Genomic DNA, 19,267 nt, shown 5'->3' on the forward strand with positions numbered 1-19,267 from the left:
ATCACAACAACAACTGTCTCAAGACACAGTATGTTGTAAGGTAAGACGTTATATTAATACAAAGATGGAGAAACCCTGTAATCAGATGATCACCATTTGAGCAAGCGCCTGGCAGAACTATGCTCTGTGTGCTTTTAACAATCTAGAAAAAAACTGAAATTATACTATTCGAGAAATCACCTGAGCTTTTGTCATTGTGGTCAAATTTATCAAGCCAGAAATCACAAGGAGGATCCAGTCCTGACAAATACACTCAGCATTACTCACACAAACTAAATGTTTTGGAACAATAAAAACTAAACTGATATGAGCAACTAACTGAAACAAAAATAATAATTCAAAATGAAGTAAAACTAATGAAAAAATCAAAACTACAATGATGCTGTCCTGATCTTTCATAGTTCATCAGTCAAATCTGATTGTTTATCCTTAATGTCTGCTGGCATATTGACCAGGTCACTCTTGCAGAGAGATCAACAAGGTCAATGGCGTCTTCCATCCACTCAGCCAGGAAAAATGCTGCACAGGAAACCAGAGAATGTGCTATCTTTACCTTCAATCAGGAAACACTGGCTGCAAAGACAGACTGGCCCAACCGCTCTGCATAACCTCCTGCTCTTTCACTCTCACAGTAACCTGTTAACCTCCCACAGCTCATCAGTGAAACACTCACAGAACCATGAATGAGGGCTGTTGGTTAAAACCATGTTTGGGGATTCTGGGGGAATCCGTTTTCTTTTAGTGCTTTGGAGTGCTGTGCAAAAGTCTTGAGCCAAAGATAACACACTTTGAGATAAAATAACACTTTTGCACCAACACACATTTATAAAGGTGTGCACCACGTTGTTAAAAAATCTGAGGAAACTGGACAAAAGAAGATGTGTGAGGTCTAAAAACTTTCTACAGCAGATGAGCAGCGAAGGTCACGTCTTTCAGAAAGAGGAAAGCATCCAGCAAAGACCTGACACAGGACCTGAGAGACTTAGAGCAAAATTTGGGTAGCTGGACCACAAAGGTGCAAAAGTAAAGAAGAGAAAACGTATATGTGAGTGAACTATACACATGGTGTATGTGTAAGAAACACTGAAACAGAAACATTGTGGGGCTGCATACAAGGGCAGTTATATAATATAATAAATAAATAAATAAGTCCAGTGAGGGGAGTGGACAGCTTCTCTGCACTTCTGATGACCCTCTGTAGGCTCTTCTTGTCAGCTGTTGTGCAACTAGCGTACCGCACAGGGATGGCGTGCACCAGCATGCTCTCGATAGTGGCACGGCAGAAGGACAGGAGGTCAGTCTGCAGCCTGTTCCATCTCAGGACCCTCAGAAAATGGAGGCGCTGCTGGGCTTTCTTCACCAGGGCTCATGTGTTTGTGGACCAAGATCGGTCCTCAGATATGTGGGTGCCGAGGAACTTAAAGGAGGACACCCTCTCCACATAGTCACCTTTCATGGAGAGGGGAGGGGGATCAGTTCTTGTTCTGCAGAAGTCCATGACCACTTCCTTGGTTTTCTTGGTGTTTAGGGTGAGGTTATTGTAGTTACACCAATCTGACAGCCGCTGGATCTCATCTCTGTAGGCGGTGTCATCATCGTTGGTGATGAGAGGATCCAGTGAAGGACGGCTGTCAACTGGACCGAAGATCAGAGGAACAGGTCTGACGGAGAGATGAACCCACATCTGACGTGTTTGGCTCAGATTATAGTCAGTATGGCTGTTGGAGATATGAATTATTAACACAGAAAGTTCCATCATATTTTGATCTGCCATACAATACCAGCAGCTTCCTGTTCCAGCAAACACACTTCAGTGCAGTGAAAGCACACGTGGATATAATAACACACCGCAGGACACCAACAGTCATGGAAGGGCCTCCACAGAGCCGACCTCAGCCTGACTGAAGCAGTGTGGGATCATCCTGACAGGGACCAGAACAAAGAAGAAGCCTGGAGACGTCATCCCGAGGATGCTGACAGAGCTGCTCACAACAAAGATTCAGTTTCAAGCTTGTTAGAGTTGTACAAACTCGTTCACCTTGTGTGCTGCACTTCTGCGTTTGTACATTTCACTGAATCATTGCAGCATTTTCAAATTTTGACTCAATCATAGTATTTTTTCTGCTTTGTATCACAGTTATTTGGTACTTCTCGGTTTTGTTTTTCAGTTTTAATTCAAATAAATTCTGACAAACACAACAGACTCGTACTTGGAGGATGCAGAGCTGTAACTAAGCTGCAGTCTGCAGTGAGAGCAGCACCAGCTTTGCTTCCTTTCTGTTCTTCTGTGTCTGTATGCATCTTTATATTTTGCAAACATTTCTGGTTTTTATTTGTTTGAAATTGTTTCTAAATTGTTTTTCATTGATTTAAATACTGTGTTTTGCCAGTGAAGCTTTTTGTACCTGTATGTGTGATCTGGGCCACACAAATAAAACTCTAGAGTGGAGCTGTTCTCTCTGTGGACACTGCTGCTGCAGGAGAGGACACTGTGTATAACAGCTGACTCCTTGATGAAGCCACACCAAGCTGTTACAACAGAAACCCAAGCTTGTAAAACAACCACAGCAAACAGACTTTATCTGATAACTATTTTGCTTTAAAAAGTAAAATATTCACTTTTATCTACAGCAGGAAATTAAGGCGGTGGTTCAGCTTCAGCTGTGTGTGTTTGTGCATTTACGAAGAGTCTTTCGTTTTGTCCACAAACACACAGCCGCCCAACACGGAGTCAGGATCGCCAAGGATCTCATCACAGCCCCTGAAAGTGTGACACAGAGTCCACAGCCGGGGTTTTCTCCTGGTAGAGCGGATTATCGATGGGCTCGCTGTCGCTCTCACTCACCAGGTTCTTCATCCTGCAGGAGAAAGTTTTCACACGCTGTTTCCTCATTATTGAGGATCTCCATCTTCTTTCCTGACTGCTCCCACTCTCCATCATCCTTCTTCCAGAAGTACTCAACAGGCCCATTTTGATCAGCGTCTCCATCACAGCTCAGTCCTCTGAGTTCACGCGACACGCTGGCGGCTGCACCCTCACCTCAGGCTGGGGCACATCTTTGATCTCCACAGTCTGATAAACCAACACTGGACCTGGTTGTTGATCTCCACTGAATACACTCCAGTATCCGCTGCAGTCATGTTGTGGATTTCCAACACCCCGGTGGTCGTGTTCAGGTCTGAGCGGCCTTTAAATCTGCTTTAATATCTCAGAGGAATCGAGCCTTTCACCCACTCAGCCAGCAGGTTTTTACCGTAGGCCCAGGCAGGACTGAGGACCAGTGTGCCACCAACCTTGAAGTATGAGAGAAAAATCTGGGCTCCAGAAGAGTTCAGTGCAGCAAACAGCATGTCCACCAATCAGCACTGAAGTGACAGATGTATGCAAGGGCTTGAACCACTCTCTGCACTGCTGTGTTTCCCTTCAGTGACTGCGGTGAGACCTGTGGCGAAAACTGGAAAGAAGTCAAACCCCAAATTCAAATAGTTATTTTGTTTCTGCTTCAGGGAAACTTTGATGTGCAGCAAAACTTCTCACCTCTGCCTCAAGCTTCCTGGCCAAGCACCCCCTCACACTGAGCCTCACTGACACTGCAGCATGCAACAACCTTAGCAAGAAAAACGTAAACATTTTCACTCAGGAAGACAATTCAACACGCAAAAGGAGCTAACTGAGTTTGCACACTTGTACTCGGGTTTTCACCACTGCATGACAGTGATTTACCAGAAACAGTTGCCTCAGTAAGATATAAGAAGGTGCAGTGTTTGGGCTGAGATGCAGAGCTGCTGTGCACTGTCTGTACGCGTCTTTTTCCACATTTTACTTAACACTAAATGTAGTTTATAATTGAACACTCTAATATTAGCCATCCAAGCTGAAATATAAAGAGTGCACACAGCTGTGCATGGTGTTGTGATGACACATGTCAGGAGCCTTTGTCTTGTATGTGCTGTAGGTCTTTGTAGTCCTGCAGTAAAGCTGCTTTGAGCCCACGTCCTGCTAATCGGGTCCTAATCCTGCCTCCCTCACACAGCTACAGCTGCTCTGGCTTTTGCTCTCCCAACATTTCAGAATTAGAACAGATAAACAGATAAAGTTATTTCCCAGAGAAGCTTCCCAATAACACACACACACACACACACACACACACACACACACACACACACACACTTGTGTTTCTGCTGCTGAATCTGCTTTACAAATGCAAGAAGGCTCACAGGCAGCTCGTCCCCCTGCAAGACAACTAAAACAGAAAACCTAAACTGGGAGGAACTGGGATGATGACGGACCCTCCTCATGAATACAGAAGAGACAAGACACTTTCAAAATAAAACAGGAAACATGAAAAACACTGAGAAGTCTAAACACAACAAACGATTAATTATTTACAAGATACAAAACTCAAAAACAGGACCCAGAACCACAACAGCTTTAAAACTACAAACAAGCCACCAGGAAGCTCACCCCCTGCTTGTATCCATCATCACCCAGAGCTCATGACTACAGGTGAGGGTCGGAAACAGATCAGCAGGTATCTTTTTCCCTTCAGTGCTTCCTGTGGTTTCCTTCAGTAGATGTGTGGTGAGCCTCATCATGAAAACATTTGTGAAGGGGAAGTCCCAAAAACCTTTTTATAATCCCTCTGAACCACTGAAGGCTGATGTCAGAGCCTTGACTGACCGCCATGAGATAACAGCCCCGCTTTAAAGACCCACATTAGGAAGTCTGAGCAGTGGTGGAGACAGAAGTCACAGCTTCGTCACCTCGAACTCCTCAGGATCCTCCTGAAGAAGTTCAAGAACTTAAGAAGAAAAATGGAGCTCAAAAATCTAGTTTTGCACTTTTTAAAATAAATGTGGCAGGTCTCACTGAGCATGTGCAGTTTGAGCGTTATCATTCAATCTTGTTTCTGATTGGAGGAAAAAGACTGGTTGCAAATGTTTCCAGGTGTTGCTGTAGTCAAATTTTTAAAAGCCATAATGATGTTAGACTGCATCACAAAGCATTTCTCTTCAATCATCGATTTTTTTATCAAACTTGATTCTGTTTGATGAAGCAAAGACGCTGGAGGCAGAGACGATGAACAAACGTCAGCTTTTAATACTTACTGTTAAAGAGGGGAAACAGACAAATACAAATACTGTAAAAGGCACAAGAACAGAGAAAACTACAAACATGGCAGACCATGGCCATGACAGCCTGGTGATTATCACTGCTATAGAAAATAAGCAGAACAGTTTTATGAGCAAATAAATGTGAACTTTCAGGACTGACGTGCTTTAGTCTTCACCAGGAAACCAAAGGTGATGGTCAACATTAAACTGCATCATTATGACCTTTTCTGTGTTTACAGACACAGACAGAAGGAAGTTTCTGGCACAAAAAGTAGACGACGGCAACAAAGAGCGCCACGATCGCCAGAGATCTCATCACAGCACCTAAAACTATAATCCAGTGTCCACAGTCTGCAGGTTTTATTTGGAAGAGTGGATTAAAGAGAGGTTTGCTTTCTCTCTCACTTACTCGATTCTTCATCCTGCAGGAGAAAGTTGGGACACGCTGTGTTTCCTCATTATTGATGATCTCCATGTTCGTTCCTGACTGCTTCCACTCTCCATCTCCGATCTTCCAGAAATACTCGACAGGCCCAGCAGCGCTGACGTCTCCGCCACAGCTCAGCGTGCAGCTCTCTGAGGTTGAGTTACACAACAGCGGCATCACACTCACCTCAGGCTGAGGCACTGCTTCGACCGCCACTGTCTTATAAACCTGACTCTGGACTTGGTTGTTGATCTCCACTGAATACACTCCAGTGTCCGCTGCAGTCATGTCCCTGATCTCCAACACTCCTGTGCCAGTGTTCAGAGTGGTTCTGCCAATAAACCTGCTGTAATATGTCAGAGGAATCTGGTCTTTCACCCACTCAGCCAGCAGGTTCTTGCCGTATTTCCACACGACGCTGTAGATCTGTCCAGAGACCGGCTGAGGGCTGAGCTGGAGTGTGTCACCAACTTTGAAGTACTTCACAGTCTGATCCTGAGAGAAGCTGGTTGCAGCTAAGAGCAGCACAGCCAGGAGCCAGAAACCAGCCGACGTCTCCATGTTCACAGATCAGTGCAGAAGTGAGTCTTTGCAGCAGTCTTAAAGCTTCCTTTTCTCTAATCTTTGTGGTTTTCTTTTGTGGGAAGCATGATCATGAAAACAGTTGTGACAAGGAAGTCAGCCCAGTGCATAACACACATGAGGACATGAATATAGTGTCTGTGATTATATGAAGAAGTAGACTGAGTAAGCTGACTGCCCCGCTGTAAATGTTCCTGTCTGGTGCCAATCCCGAATTCACAAACCAGATTAAGTTCTACTGGTTGTAAAAGTGGATAGAAGGTAATTTGGTGTTTGTTGCATGTTCCTTTACATCAGTGTGTTTGTGGTGGGGTGTGACTTTTGGCTCTTTGGTACTACAGTGTTTTTAAACTCCAGGAAATCCCAATCCTGAGGGCTGTTCAAACAAACAGCAGGAGTTATTAGATCAGCTCTTGGTCGAGTTGTGTTCAGATAACAACTTCCAGATTCGATCCAGAGATGTTTGGCATGAAGCAGTGTTCACGGTTTCAGAATAAGCTGTCAGTAACCTTGATGACCTGCTGGAGTTAACCAGGTGTTTGAACAAAAGTCTAATAAAAGATTTTATTCCTGTGCTCAGAGCAGGCAGCAGAGCAGATACACAGACAGATGCTGGTGGTCAGTCCAGAGATACTGAGAGGTTTGAGGACCACAGTGTCGCCAACCTTAAAGCACTTCTTTACAGACTGAGAGAAGCTGGTTAAGCTGATGTCTCCATGTTCACAGATCAGTGCAGAAGTAACAGCAGCGTCAGAGGTCCTGCACCCTGTTCCTGTTTTTTAAGCCAGGAAGAGAGGACGCTCCTAAATAAAAACCAGTTCATGAGCAAATCTGTTCCCAGGTCTAAAATGTACTTAAGAACCACATTATACGTCCAGCTGTTTATCCTTTCCAGGTTCGCAGGGAGCATAGACACAGACAGCCACTCACACACAGTTTCTACTAACTGCATGCGTGTCTGGAGTACCCGGAGAGAACCCACGCAAACACGGGGAGAACATGCAAACTCCACATAGAAAGACCCTGGCCTGGTGGAGGAATTGAACTCAGGACCTTCTTGCTGTGAGGCAACAGTGCTAACCACCCATACACGTATAACCACTGGTTAATTACATTATCACATGGCTGCAGGGACCCCACAGCACAAGCATACTTCCAGTTTATTATAAGACTGTGTTGTACATTGTTATATAAAGAGATTTTCTTATTGGTAAAAAAAACTGCAAGAAGTCAAAGCAAAGGCAGAACACGGCACATGTTTAAAGAAGGAAGGTTTATTCATTGGAATTAGTTATTATTAAAATAGACATCATTTTTTTACACATGCTCAAAGCAGCACATCAGCCCGATCTCACACAGAACTGTCATGATGTTAAACAGAAGCTGTCACTTCAGCTCTGTGGGAAATCATAATGAAGCAGTTCACTATGTTGTAGATTCAAGCTGCGCTTCATATGTTTGGCCACCAGATGTCACCAAAGAGCGCTGTGTTGACAAGCTTCGAATAATGAACCGTTTTTCAGCTTCAGAAAGGAAATTGTTTTAGACACATTTTTTGCCAGTGAAGCTGTTTGAACCTGTATGTGTGATCTGGGCCACACAAATAAAACTCTAGAGTGGAGCTGTTCTCTCTCTGAGGACACTGTTAGATCAGGAGAGGACACTTTGTGTTTAACAGCTGACTCCTCGATGAAGCCAAACCAAGCTGTTACAACAGAAACCCAAGCTTGTAAAACAACCACAGCAAACAGTCTGCACAGGACAGACCAAACTGAGCTTTATCTGATAATTATTACAACAGAATTATTGAACGTCAGCTTTAAAAGGCAAAATATTATCAACACACTACACCAGGAAATTACGGCGGTGGTTCAGCTTCAGCTGTGTGTGTTTGTGCATTTACGAAGAGTCTTTCGTTTTGTCCACAAACACACAGCCGCCCAACACGGAGTCAGGATCGCCAAGGATCTCATCACAGCACCTGAAAGTGTGACACAGAGTCCACAGTCTGGGTTATTCTCCTGGTAGAGCGGATTATCGATGGGCTCGCTGTCGCTCTCACTCACCAGGTTCTTCATCCTGCAGGAGAAAGTTTTCACACGCTGTGTTTCGCCATCATTCAGGATCTCCATCTCCTTTCCTGACTGATCCCACTCTCCTTCATCCTTCTTCCAGAAGTACTCGACAGGCCCGGCTTTGTTAATGACTCCGTCACACACCAGTTTACAGCTCTCTGAGGTTGAATTACACAACAGCGGCGTCACTTTCACCTCAGGCTGAGGCACTGCTTCGATCTCCACAATCTGATATACCTGACTCTGGACTTGGTTGTTGATCTCCACTGAATACAGTCTAGTGTCCGCTGCAGTCATGTCCCTGATCTCCAACACTCCTGTGTCAGTGTTCACAGTGGTTCGGCCTTTAAACTTGCTGTAATATGTCAGAGGAATCTGGTCTTTCACCCACTCAGCCAGCAGGTTCTTGCCGTATTTCCACACAACGTTGTAGATCTGTTCAGAGACCGGCTGAGGGCTGAGCTGGAGTGTGTCACCAACTTTGAAGTACTTCACAGTCTGATCCTGAGAGAAGCTGGTTGCAGCTAAGAGCAGCACAGCCAGGAGCCAGAAACCAGCCGACGTCTCCATGTTCACAGATCAGTGAAGTGACACAAACTATTCGACGGTGTTACTCTTTTACTTTTCTCTACTCTTTGTGGTTTACTAAGTGAGTGCAGTGAGTGTCATAGCTGTGAAAAGGAAACCAGCACAGCGCATAACACACATGAGAGTATGAATGTAGCATCTGCTTTTCATGAGATATTAAACATTTCCTACTAAACATTAATCATTATGGCTAAAAAAAATAGGTATTTATTTGGTTAGCTGCAGGTTTTCCAGTGTTTTAATCTTATAATTGAACATGCATGATCAAAGTATTTTCACCTCCTGTACTCGAGTCATGATCATGTTTATTAGCTTTATAATTCAGTCTGGGCTGCAGCTCAGACTTCCTCCTTCTAAAGTCGACCACCAGCTCTTTTGTCTTGCTGGTATTGAGGTCCGAGGTGTTGTCTGCACACCAATCCAACAGCCTCTGAAGCTTTTGTGTCTGATGCAAAAAAAAAAAAGAGTAGACCACCAGGGAAACTGGCAGCATCACCGAGGATCTCGTCACAGCAACTGAAACTGAAAGTGGACACTGTGGATTATTCTCCAGGTGTCTTTCTCACATTCTCAGTTCTTCATTCTGCAGTAAGTAAGAAAAGACAGACAGAGTCAGACTCCTGCAGTATCTGAAGTGCTCTCAGATGATTTTTCCTCTCAGGGTGAGTAGGCAGCATTTTTAACATGCTGTATTTTATACAAATTGAAGATCGCCACATCTCCTCCCACTCTCCATCTGGTTGAGAGAAGCTGGTTGATTTGTGAAAAAATTCAAACGTACAGATGGTTAGGGACAAATGTAATCTCATGGCAGGATGCTGTAAACAGACCAAACTTCAGTCAGGAGAACAACTGAGATAATCCCTCCACAATACGAGGTTAGTCATTCATATACTGCAACAACATGGGAATAGAGCAGCTGCGAAAAAATTCAACATTAGTGAAGTGGAGGAAGCAAGAAGAATGAGTTGAGCAAAGTTTGACTTATCTGACTGTTTTGTTTCGCTTAATTAAGGGCGATCGTGGCTCAAGAGTTGGGCGTTCGCCTTGTAATCAGAAGGTTGCCGGTTCGAGCATATACATACATTAAAAAATTCCCCTACTAACCCACACTTTAAGGTTTTAAAGTTGCTTGTAAGGGGAGAGCAAGAAGAAGTTTGAACCAGCCTTGAGGCCCTGCTGCAGGAACAGTGTAAAAATGCCACCACAAAGGAGCCAGCAAAGAAAGATCGTCCTCCTCTCTTCATTGTCTTCAGACTCAGATGAGGAAGCTCTGCGTAACGGGGCCCTGAGTTTGTACAGAGCAGAATCCACCATCAGCGACACAGACTGCCCGCTGCAGTGGTGGTCCAGTCGAACAGAGACCACCCACAGCTGTCTGTCCTGGCCTGTAAGTATCTGATTAGTCCTGCCACTTCTGTCCCATGTGACAGACTCTTCTCACTTACAGGTCACATAGTAACAAAAAAGAGCTGCCCTGAAAATGTGAACAGGCTAGTTTGTCTAAGTAACTGTCTGAAAGAGATGGAGAGTAAATAAGCATGGGAGGTATTGTGAGTCCAATGGGTTTGTTATTCTTTGCACTAAAATGTTCGATGATCACACTGTTTTATATGGTGGCCCTGAGAGGCCAAACAGACTGCAACTTGAGAAAACACCAGCACTAAGAAAAACGCAGCAAAAGCACACAAAACACAACGGAAATAGGAAAAAACAGATTTCCAAAAGCACAAGGGAAGTGTTTCTGGAACCGTCAGTGGTTGTTGATCAATGGTCATGAGAATTTGCATAATTAAGACTAAGGAACTGGCCTCCCAGCCCATTGTTCCCTCAGTGGGCTGGTTTCAGTCATCATGCAAATGTACTGTTTATAAGATTGAAACCTGCAGTCAGCTGAGACTAAAGAAGTCACCTGGATGAGTGACCAAACGTTTCTCCCACAAAACGCTGCGTCCAGATGAACAGAATCAACTTTTGGAGATTTACTTTCCTGGATGATTGAGCATGCATCAAGATACTTTAATAAATGTTTGATGGCTAGGTGTGCAGTTCCTGCTTTAATGCATGTTTGTATTTTCTTCTATTTGATCTAAAAAAGCTCCTAAAACAGTCAGTGATCACTGTTGACCTCCCTCGGCTTTTATTACCTCTAATCATTTATTTAAGCTCAGTTTTTAAAACCTTAGGATGTAGCTACAGCCCAGCCCATGCAGCAGTATATGAATGACTAACCTCGTAGTCATTCATATACTGCTATTAAAGTGTCTTGTGCCTCACTACGGCACAAGACACTTTAACACCCACTCACACAATGTACACTCTCAGATTTTCTTATATTTCCAGATTGTTTTATTTTATTTTAGTTACTTAATCTATAGAATCCACTCACTTACTATAATGTCCTCCTTGTATATGTTCACTTACTGTATATAATGTTCTCTTTTTGCACCGTCGAGGAGCATTGTGTTGTACTCGTATAACTACTCATGTGACAAATAAAGAATCTTGGGTCTTGAATGAAGCTGACTAACATGAGGAAATCTCTCTTCTAACATGTTTATGGTCAGCGATAAAACTTTAAATTGGAAATGCTCACACAAAGCAGAGTTTTTCTGCAAATCGAAGCATTTTATTCCAGTAAAGTGGAAATTAAAGAAATCTATGAAAGTCAGAGTGGTACGGCTCATCAGGACCGAACAATGAACAATCATTTTAAAAACATGAAATAATTAAAGATAAATAATTACTTTCTAATTACTTTCTAAACACGATCTGTATAAGAGTTGCAGGAAGAAAGGACACTTCAGGCAAGAATCATTTTTCAAAGGTGAGTTTTAAATGCAAAGTTCAAAGAAATAAAAAATCATGGAAAATATTGAACCCTGAAGGCACTTCACAGAAAATATAAATAAAGACAGAGATGAAAAAAACAGTCTGACATAAGAAAGTCAGACATATAAAACCACAGACCTGAGGGGGCGAAACTAACTCGGCGCTACGAACACGAAGGACGGAAAACTGACAAAAACAGGAAGTGAAAACATCAAAGGTGCAGAAAACACAAATCACCATAATGAGTAATGATGAAAGAGGAACTAATATATCAATGACAAGTGCAGACAAGGGAGATACAAAAACTCTAAAAAAGACAAGAAATGATTTAAAGAAAAACTACAAACATGGCCGACCATGATGATCATTAGTGTGGAAATAAAGCAGAAACGTTTTACAAGCTAACAAACATCAACTTTGGTTTAAGGAGAGCAGACAGGCTTTAATCTTCATCAGGAAATCAAAGCAGATACTCGACTTTAAACTGCATCATCATCATCATCACTTTTACTGCATTTACAGACGTGGAGCGTCTCTCGTTTCTGCCTCAACAGGTGGACGACCACAAAGACCCCCGCGACCCCAGAGGTCACAGCGCCTAAACTCCATTTGTAATCTGGGCCTTTGTTAGCGGTTCACTCTCTGTATCGTCACTGACCGTCATCGGTGATGATGAAGATGGAAAGGAAGGCATTTGGAAGAGTGGGTTAGGGAGAGGTTTGCTGTCTCTCGCACTCACTCGATTCTTCATCCTGCAGGAGAAAGTTGGGACACGCTGTGTTTCCTCATTATTGATGATCTCCATGTTCGTTCCTGACTGCTTCCACTCTCCGTCTCCGATCTTCCAGGAATACTCGACAGGCCCAGCAGCGCTGACGTCTCCGTCACAGCTCAGTGTGCAGCTCTCTGAGTTTGAGTTACACAACAGCGGCCTCACACTCACCACAGGCCGAGGCACTGCTTTAATCCTCACAGCCTGATGAACCCGACTCTGGACCTGGTTGTTGAGCTCCACTGAATACACTCCAGTGTCCGCTGCAGTCATGTCCCTGATCTCCAACACTCCTGTGTCAGTGTTCAGAGTGGTTCGGCCTTTAAACGAGATGTGATCTCTCAGCTCAATCAAGTCTTTCACCCACTCAGCCAGCAGGTATTCATCACAATACCACACGATGCTGGTGATCTTTTCAGAAACCGGCTGAGGGCTGAGCTGAAGCGTGTCACCATCCTCAAAGTACTTCTTTACAATCTGATCCTGAGAGAAGCTGGATGCAGCCAAGAGCAGCACAGCCAGGAGCCAGAAACCAGCCGAGAGCTTCATGTTCACAGATCAGTGCAGGAGTGACAGCAAACCACGTGTCAGAGGTCTCAAACCCTTTTCCTCTTCCGTACAGCCTGTGGTTTCCTACACTGAGCGCAGTCTCAGTCTTTGCTGATTCCAGGATGTTCCTCCCACAGTTTTGCCAAAATGACCCAAATGCAGCGAGCAGACAAAGTAAACACAACGAAGTTTTAATTAAAGTGAATCTAAAAGATCCTGAACAAACTCCTGAACAGACAACAACAAACAAAAGAAGTAAACAAAGAGCAAAGCACAACAGGAAGTGACTAAACAGCAGAGCACAGAACCAAAGACAACAACTTAATGATGAGAGATAAGAAGACACCAGGAAGGCCAATGAAGGACATGCAAGAAGTCTAAACACAATACTCTCTGTTAGAGAACTCCCAGTAATCAGTTAGATATGTGTGTATGATGACATATGGATACATATGAAGATTACTGTTAATCTAGAATAATCATAGAAACAAATGATAACAAAACTCAGTCTAAACAAACTCCAAACTCTCCAGAAGTTTATCAACAACTTCATGTCTAATTAATTTATGTTTTTGCTTTAAACTCCAAATAAAGATAGAAAACATCACATATCTGTGACGTGGTAGCCAAACACATCTACATTAGATATAACTGAGAGTCTGATCACCAGCCAGGCAGCTGCTGCTGGTCGCTGCTCATTATTGTTTCAGAGCCAGAGTGATTATTCTGAGCAACACCCGCTCAGCAGCTTTCCTGGAGCTGTCAGCAGAGTGCAGGCGTCAACTTTAACTCGGGTTTGATGTTTCTGGTCGAGACAAAGTTTCATCATCAAGTTCGTCGTCACTTCCTCCTCTCCTTTAGCAGCTGTCTCCATCACTCAGAGCTTCTCTGAAGTTCACTCGTTTGCTGACCCGGTGATCAGGATGTCCTCTCCTTACACCGACTCACTGCTTTATCATCCAATCCAATAATATATATAATCCAATCTGTGCAAATGATTCCAATAATGCTGAGACAGTCGGGGGGGGGGACCCTGAGGACAGCGCGCTCTCAGAATCACTCAAGTCAAATCTAACAGGTGATATTTAGTTTATTTCAGAGTTTTATTTGTTCCAGTTTGGCTGAAACTAAAGTTGTTTCATTCGGCCAAATATAGAAAGAGGAAACAAACTTACGCCGACCAGCACGAGGAAATCTCTCTTATAACGTGTTTGCCTTTACTGATAAAACTCGCTGAAGTCTTGGAAAGCTGCTGCCTTTTCTCACTTCCATGTGAAACAGTTACTGTGACTATTAACAGTAACTCATCTATCAGTCAGACGTGGCAAAAGCACAGACATCCTGTATCTAAGTAGAAGTATAGATAATACCATTAATAAATTCTCCAGCAAAAGTTGAAGTACTGATTAAACTTCTTTACTCGAGTAGTTAAAAAGTACAGGCTCTGAAATGTACTTAAAGTAAAAAGTAGCTCTTTGGACGTTTCTACCATCTATCTTTGTGCAAAGCTAACTGTTAACTATTAATTATAATAATAATATAATATTAAGAGATGGTAAATGGACTGATTCTTATACAGCGCTTTTCTCCTCTCCTGGAGTACTCAAAGCGCTCTATACAACATGCCTCATTCACCCACAACCTAAACTACATTCACACTCCGATGGACGCATCGGAGGGCAGCTCGGGTTAGTATCTTGTCCAAGGATATTTGGCATGCAGACTGGGGGAGCCAAGGATCGAACCACCAACCTTCCGATCAGTAGCTGATCTGCACGACCACCTGAGCCACCCAGAGATCGAGATACAACTTTTATTTCAGTCTAAATTTTAATTCTAATAAAGGAGCTGAGCATGAACCGGTTAAGTAGAACATGAGGAGAGAGAAAAAAGGATTATAAAACATATCTTGTTTTTCTGACTTTACCTCTAAACAGGAAAGTGGGTACAGCCAGAGATTAAAATGGGCGTCTATCACAGTGCAGCAAACTAACCTGTTCATCCTGCAGAGGATTTTATGTAAGCGGTAAATAACACAGCTGCTCTACCTCAGTTTGATCTGCATGTTTCAGAAAAAGAAAAAAATACTGTCACGTGTACAAACAAAACATGAGGATTTACATGTGAGCTTTATATGAGCAGTCCTTCGCTTTAACTCTTCTTCCGACGATATGAAGAGCGGACAATGGACTGAATACAGTCCATTGTCCCCCAAAGTCATGTCCCTGATCTCCAACACTCCTGTGCCAGTGTTCAGAGTGGTTCCGACTTTAAACTTGCTGTAATATGTCAGATCAATCAAGCCTTTCTCCCACTCAGCCAGCAGGTTTTTATCGTATTTCCACACGATGCTGTAGATCAGTCCAGAGACCTGTTGAGGGTTGAGGACCACAGTGTCACCAACCTTGAAGTACTTCTCTACAGTCTGAGCCTGAGAGAAGCTGGATGCAGCCAAGAGCAGCACAGCCAGGAGCCGGAAACCAGCCGATGTCTCCATGTTCACAGATCAGTGCAGGAGTGACAAAAACCACGTTTCAGAGGTCTTAAAACTGTTTCCTTTTTGAACATCCTGTGGTTGCAGCACAAATATGTTAAATATGTTAATACGTTAACATTTCTGTTCTGCAGTGTTAGTCAGTGAGTGACTGGCTGCTCCAGTATGGGATCAGAACGATGCCACCTTATCCCACAGTCCAGCCAATGATGGGATTCACATTCTATACGCAGCTAATCCACGTGGTTGACAGGCTGTGACAGCGTCCTTATGTGCCGACACCGGTGTTGATGTGGAGTGAAGCCACGTTAATGACAACGTGTACAACCATTGGAGATGTGAGCAGGACAGACGGAACAACTGACGGAAACAGTGTGGACTTTATACCAGTTTTTAAATTGTGTTGATCGGCCACGTAAAACCAGAGTTATGATAAAATATCTGCAGTGTTTGGTTTTCTTCCTGAATACTGTCGTTGTTTATATTTACTGCAGGAAGAAACGGTAAAAACGGCGTTTTATAAGGAAAACGCTCGAAATCACTCCGCCTGTGAGCAAAGACAGCCCCCCTCCAGCCTTTCCTATTGGTCGAAAAATGTACCATGTGGACCAATCAAAACATGATATGGCAACATGGCATTTAGATGTTTAGGGAGGGGGAAGTTTTAGGAGTGACAGCGGTGTTTTGAGATGTGAGAGATTTGCGACGTTTAGCACAAATCTTGTGTAGTGAGTGTGTAGTTAGTGTGTAGTTTTGTTGTGTGTCAGAACAATGAGGCGACTGCTGAGTGTTACAGGTGTTACAGCAGTGACACATCTGCTGCTGTCAGGCCTGCAGGTATCAGGCTGTTGTTCTCCTTCATCTCATAGTGGACAGAAATTATTTTTTGGAGCGGCACAAATAATTTGTGTGGCATCAGATTTGATGCAGAACAGCTGATTGTTCTGTAAATAGTTTGAAATGTTTGTTTAAAAAAACGCCTTGGCTGCATTTTTAGGTAAACAGCTGCAAAAAACTTTGTTTGCATAACTCAGTTACTTTTTTGAAGAAGTAACTATATAGTTAATTTCCCAGCATTGGTCATTATTTACTGTATTTTGCAGACAGAGAGTTACAGACTCTCTCCCAGACTCAGACTCATCATACAAGTCAGAGCTTTATTGGAGTTCAGGTTATTTTTCCTTCCAATAGTGTTAACATGCTGCAGGTCATGAACAAGATTTGTTTACATTTTCATTGTAAGTGGGCTAAAGCAGTTAATTAAAAGTCGTCTAACATAAATGCTGTAATTTGATTATTTTAATAAACATGTGACTTGGATGGATTCGATGCTGCCGTGACCACAGTGCACACGTCTGCTGTCGCTCACAGTGGACCACGGGACGCTCAGGGAGTTTGTGTGTTCGCTCAGACAAGAAGAATTTGAGGGAGCATTGTTCACACCTCGTACATGTCCTGCTCCACCTTCACATGTTTCTCTGCTCTGCTCATCACTGTTCTTGACAGTCAGTACCAGTACACTTCTTCTCCATTGCTCAGGCATCCTCTCATTCTGCAGGATTGTGTTAAGCAGTCCGGTTAAAAAGTCTCTTTTCTAGACATCTCTGCACCTGCACAGGTTTCCATGTTTTTTCATCCTCTTCATAGCTGCCCTCACTTGCTTCTTACTAATCCTTACAGTTAATGTTTCCCTCCAGTATCGTCACTGCAAACTGCTGCAGTCTAAAGATTTAAGCCATTGCCTGCCTTGCCTGGTGACGAGCAGTGCCACTGAGTGACAGCGAGGTGCACAGTCTGCACCTCTGTAACCTCACAGCTGGGCGTCATTCGTGCTCCTAGTGAGATACGGCTTAGAGAGCAAAGCCGAGTGCAGCTGAGAGCAGCAGTGCCAGGAGCTGAAAGGCAGCCGACGTGTTCACAGATCAGTGCAGAAGAAACAGAAAAGTCTCTCTTCAGAGATCTTAAAGCTTTTCTTCTTTTGAACACTTTGTGGTTTCCTTCAGTGAGTGTGGTGAGCTTATGGTGAAAGCAATGAAAAAGGAAGTCGGCCCTATTGAAGCAGCGTGTTCACATCCACAGACGTCACACTTTGTGATTTCTTCAGATGCCGTCTGGATCTCATTGTTTGGTCTTTAAAGAACTACAGCTCCCAGATTACTCTGCTGCTTCTGTTTGATTGCTTTTAAGACCCTGATATGTTAGTAGTCGTCTTTACTCGCTTAGCCAGGTGCAGGTGGTTCGGCTGAGATCAGCTGTTCTGTCTCACAGTATAAGACTCTTACTGTAGACTCTACTATTTTTATTCTTTATCATGCTGCTGTAACACAACAACTTTACTTATGGGATCAATAAAGAATCTGTTTATCTAGAAAATACACTCTTAGTGAGCAGAATTATATTCATTCCTATTAAAATGAAGCTAACACAGAGAGAACTGGCGTATGCTGGGTTTAACACTGTGACATCATAGCAACAAGGTCTGTAGTTCGAATCTTAGCCGGACTGGAACAGGTCGCAGTGTCTCCTCAGGTGAACTCCACTGCTGTACTTCCACAAAGTAAAAGTCACAGTTTGATCATGAAACATGTAAACACTCAAATTCTGATTTGCTTATGGGAAATATTCAGCTAACAGTATCTCAGTGCATCTGCAGCAATCAGCTCTGCAGGTCAGACTTTAAAACCTCACCCTAATGTCAGATCGTGCAGCTGGTTTCGTTCTGCACTCACAGTCAGCGGCCCCATTTCTCGTAGTTTGCTGTGAGCTGATTAATGTCTCTGCTGCAGTCCCGTTTGAAACGAAATGTAACGCTTTTTTATTCATGTCACTGTGCATGTCAGTGTACAACCTGTTCTGTGGACATTTATTCAGTTGTATTATATTTATATAACCAGGCGCTTCATATTGTAAGTTGAAGCATTTAACCCGAGGAAATCAGCGCCCAGTTCAAAATGGTCATTTTCATCCAGCGTCCAGTCAGAGCCCGCCTACGTCTCCTTACATGCCCTGTGGTGTGTCATTTGTGTCCAAGCAGAAAACCATCCAACATACGATTAACATGTTAAACTGTTTAAATCTCAGCTCTGTGCAGAGAACGTCCACCTCTGTCACAAAAATGGAGCCAGACTGAAACTCTGAAGCTTCAGCAGATGCTCAACATCTTTGTCTGGCTCATACAAAAACCCACAGCAGTGTTTGAATAAACCAGTGCTTGGACTGGAAAGAGCAAACCTGCACACTGACAGCAGGTCTGAGAGCTTTATTTACAGGATATGTAGGAAAGACCAACACAGGTAACTACAGGAGCTCTGCCAGCCAGGAAACAGGAGTTAGTGGCGAGTGCTTTACACTGACCTTGGTGAAGAGGTTTGTTTTGACGTCTCGCTTGACTGTCTGATCTTCTTCCATTGACCTGTGGACTGGTGCTGCTGAGCAGGAAAGCAGCAGAGAGCGTGCAGGCTGTGGACAGGTAACAACCAGGTGCTGGGTCCTTCAGCCACAAACAAAGAACGACCCCAACACACAGTAAAGGCATAAAAGAGCCAATTACCACCACAGAGGCTGACTTTAAATACTGCTCACTGACAGGAGATGAGACTGAAGCTCCGCCCAGCAAGAACAGCCGGCCCACAGCTCGACCTGAGAGAAAACAGACAGCGAGAAGGAAAGAAAACCCAGACGGCCGGGACCGTGACAAAACAGGAAAGAGTTTCAAATGTAAGACAGTGCAGCCAGAGATGTTGAACAAGACAAGATTTTAATGTTACTTTGAGTTCAACCTTACAAGGAAATCAAAGAAAACAGAAACAGATCAAATAAAAATAAGAATGACG

The 19,267-nt window shown here is 43.5% G+C and overlaps 2 protein-coding genes across 4 annotated transcripts; both read right to left on the minus strand.

Annotated features, from left to right (window-relative positions):
• Positions 1-2,651: 2,651 nt before the first annotated feature.
• LOC113035016 (SLAM family member 9-like) lies at positions 2,652-18,960 on the minus strand. 3 transcript variants are annotated; one of them, XM_026190249.1, is made up of 3 exons: positions 18,789-18,960; positions 8,191-9,370; positions 2,652-2,845 (listed from the first exon to the last, which is right to left on the minus strand). In XM_026190249.1, the coding sequence occupies exons 2-3, from the start codon at positions 8,767-8,769 to the stop codon at positions 2,753-2,755; spliced, it is 672 nt and encodes a 223-aa protein (XP_026046034.1). In that variant the 5' UTR covers positions 8,770-9,370; positions 18,789-18,960; the 3' UTR covers positions 2,652-2,752. The 3 variants fall into 3 exon arrangements, with proteins under 3 accessions (XP_026046034.1, XP_026046036.1, XP_026046035.1); XM_026190251.1 differs by lacking the exon at positions 2,652-2,845 and having other exon boundaries at positions 7,381-8,870; positions 9,067-9,370; XM_026190250.1 differs by lacking the exon at positions 2,652-2,845 and adding an exon at positions 8,047-8,105.
• Positions 11,663-15,437, minus strand: LOC113035017 (uncharacterized). The gene is made up of 2 exons (XM_026190252.1): positions 15,217-15,437; positions 11,663-12,731 (listed from the first exon to the last, which is right to left on the minus strand). The coding sequence occupies exons 1-2, from the start codon at positions 15,435-15,437 to the stop codon at positions 12,218-12,220; spliced, it is 735 nt and encodes a 244-aa protein (XP_026046037.1). The 3' UTR covers positions 11,663-12,217.
• Positions 18,961-19,267: the final 307 nt, after the last annotated feature.

This window comes from Astatotilapia calliptera, chromosome 13, assembly GCF_900246225.1.
Source record: "Astatotilapia calliptera chromosome 13, fAstCal1.2, whole genome shotgun sequence".
NCBI classification, from domain to species: Eukaryota; Metazoa; Chordata; class Actinopteri; order Cichliformes; family Cichlidae; genus Astatotilapia; species Astatotilapia calliptera.

Excerpts from the sequence above, each read along its gene's own strand:
- LOC113035017 (XM_026190252.1), bottom strand. The coding sequence starts at position 15,437 with ATGGAGACATCGGCTGGTTTCCGGCTCCTGGCTGTGCTGCTCTTGGCT. Across the intron at positions 12,732-15,216 it reads GATCTGACATATTACAGCAA|AGATCACATCTCGTTTAAAG; the intron begins GTTTAAAGTCGG and ends GATTGAGCTGAG.
- LOC113035016 (XM_026190251.1), bottom strand. The coding sequence starts at position 8,769 with ATGGAGACGTCGGCTGGTTTCTGGCTCCTGGCTGTGCTGCTCTTAGCT.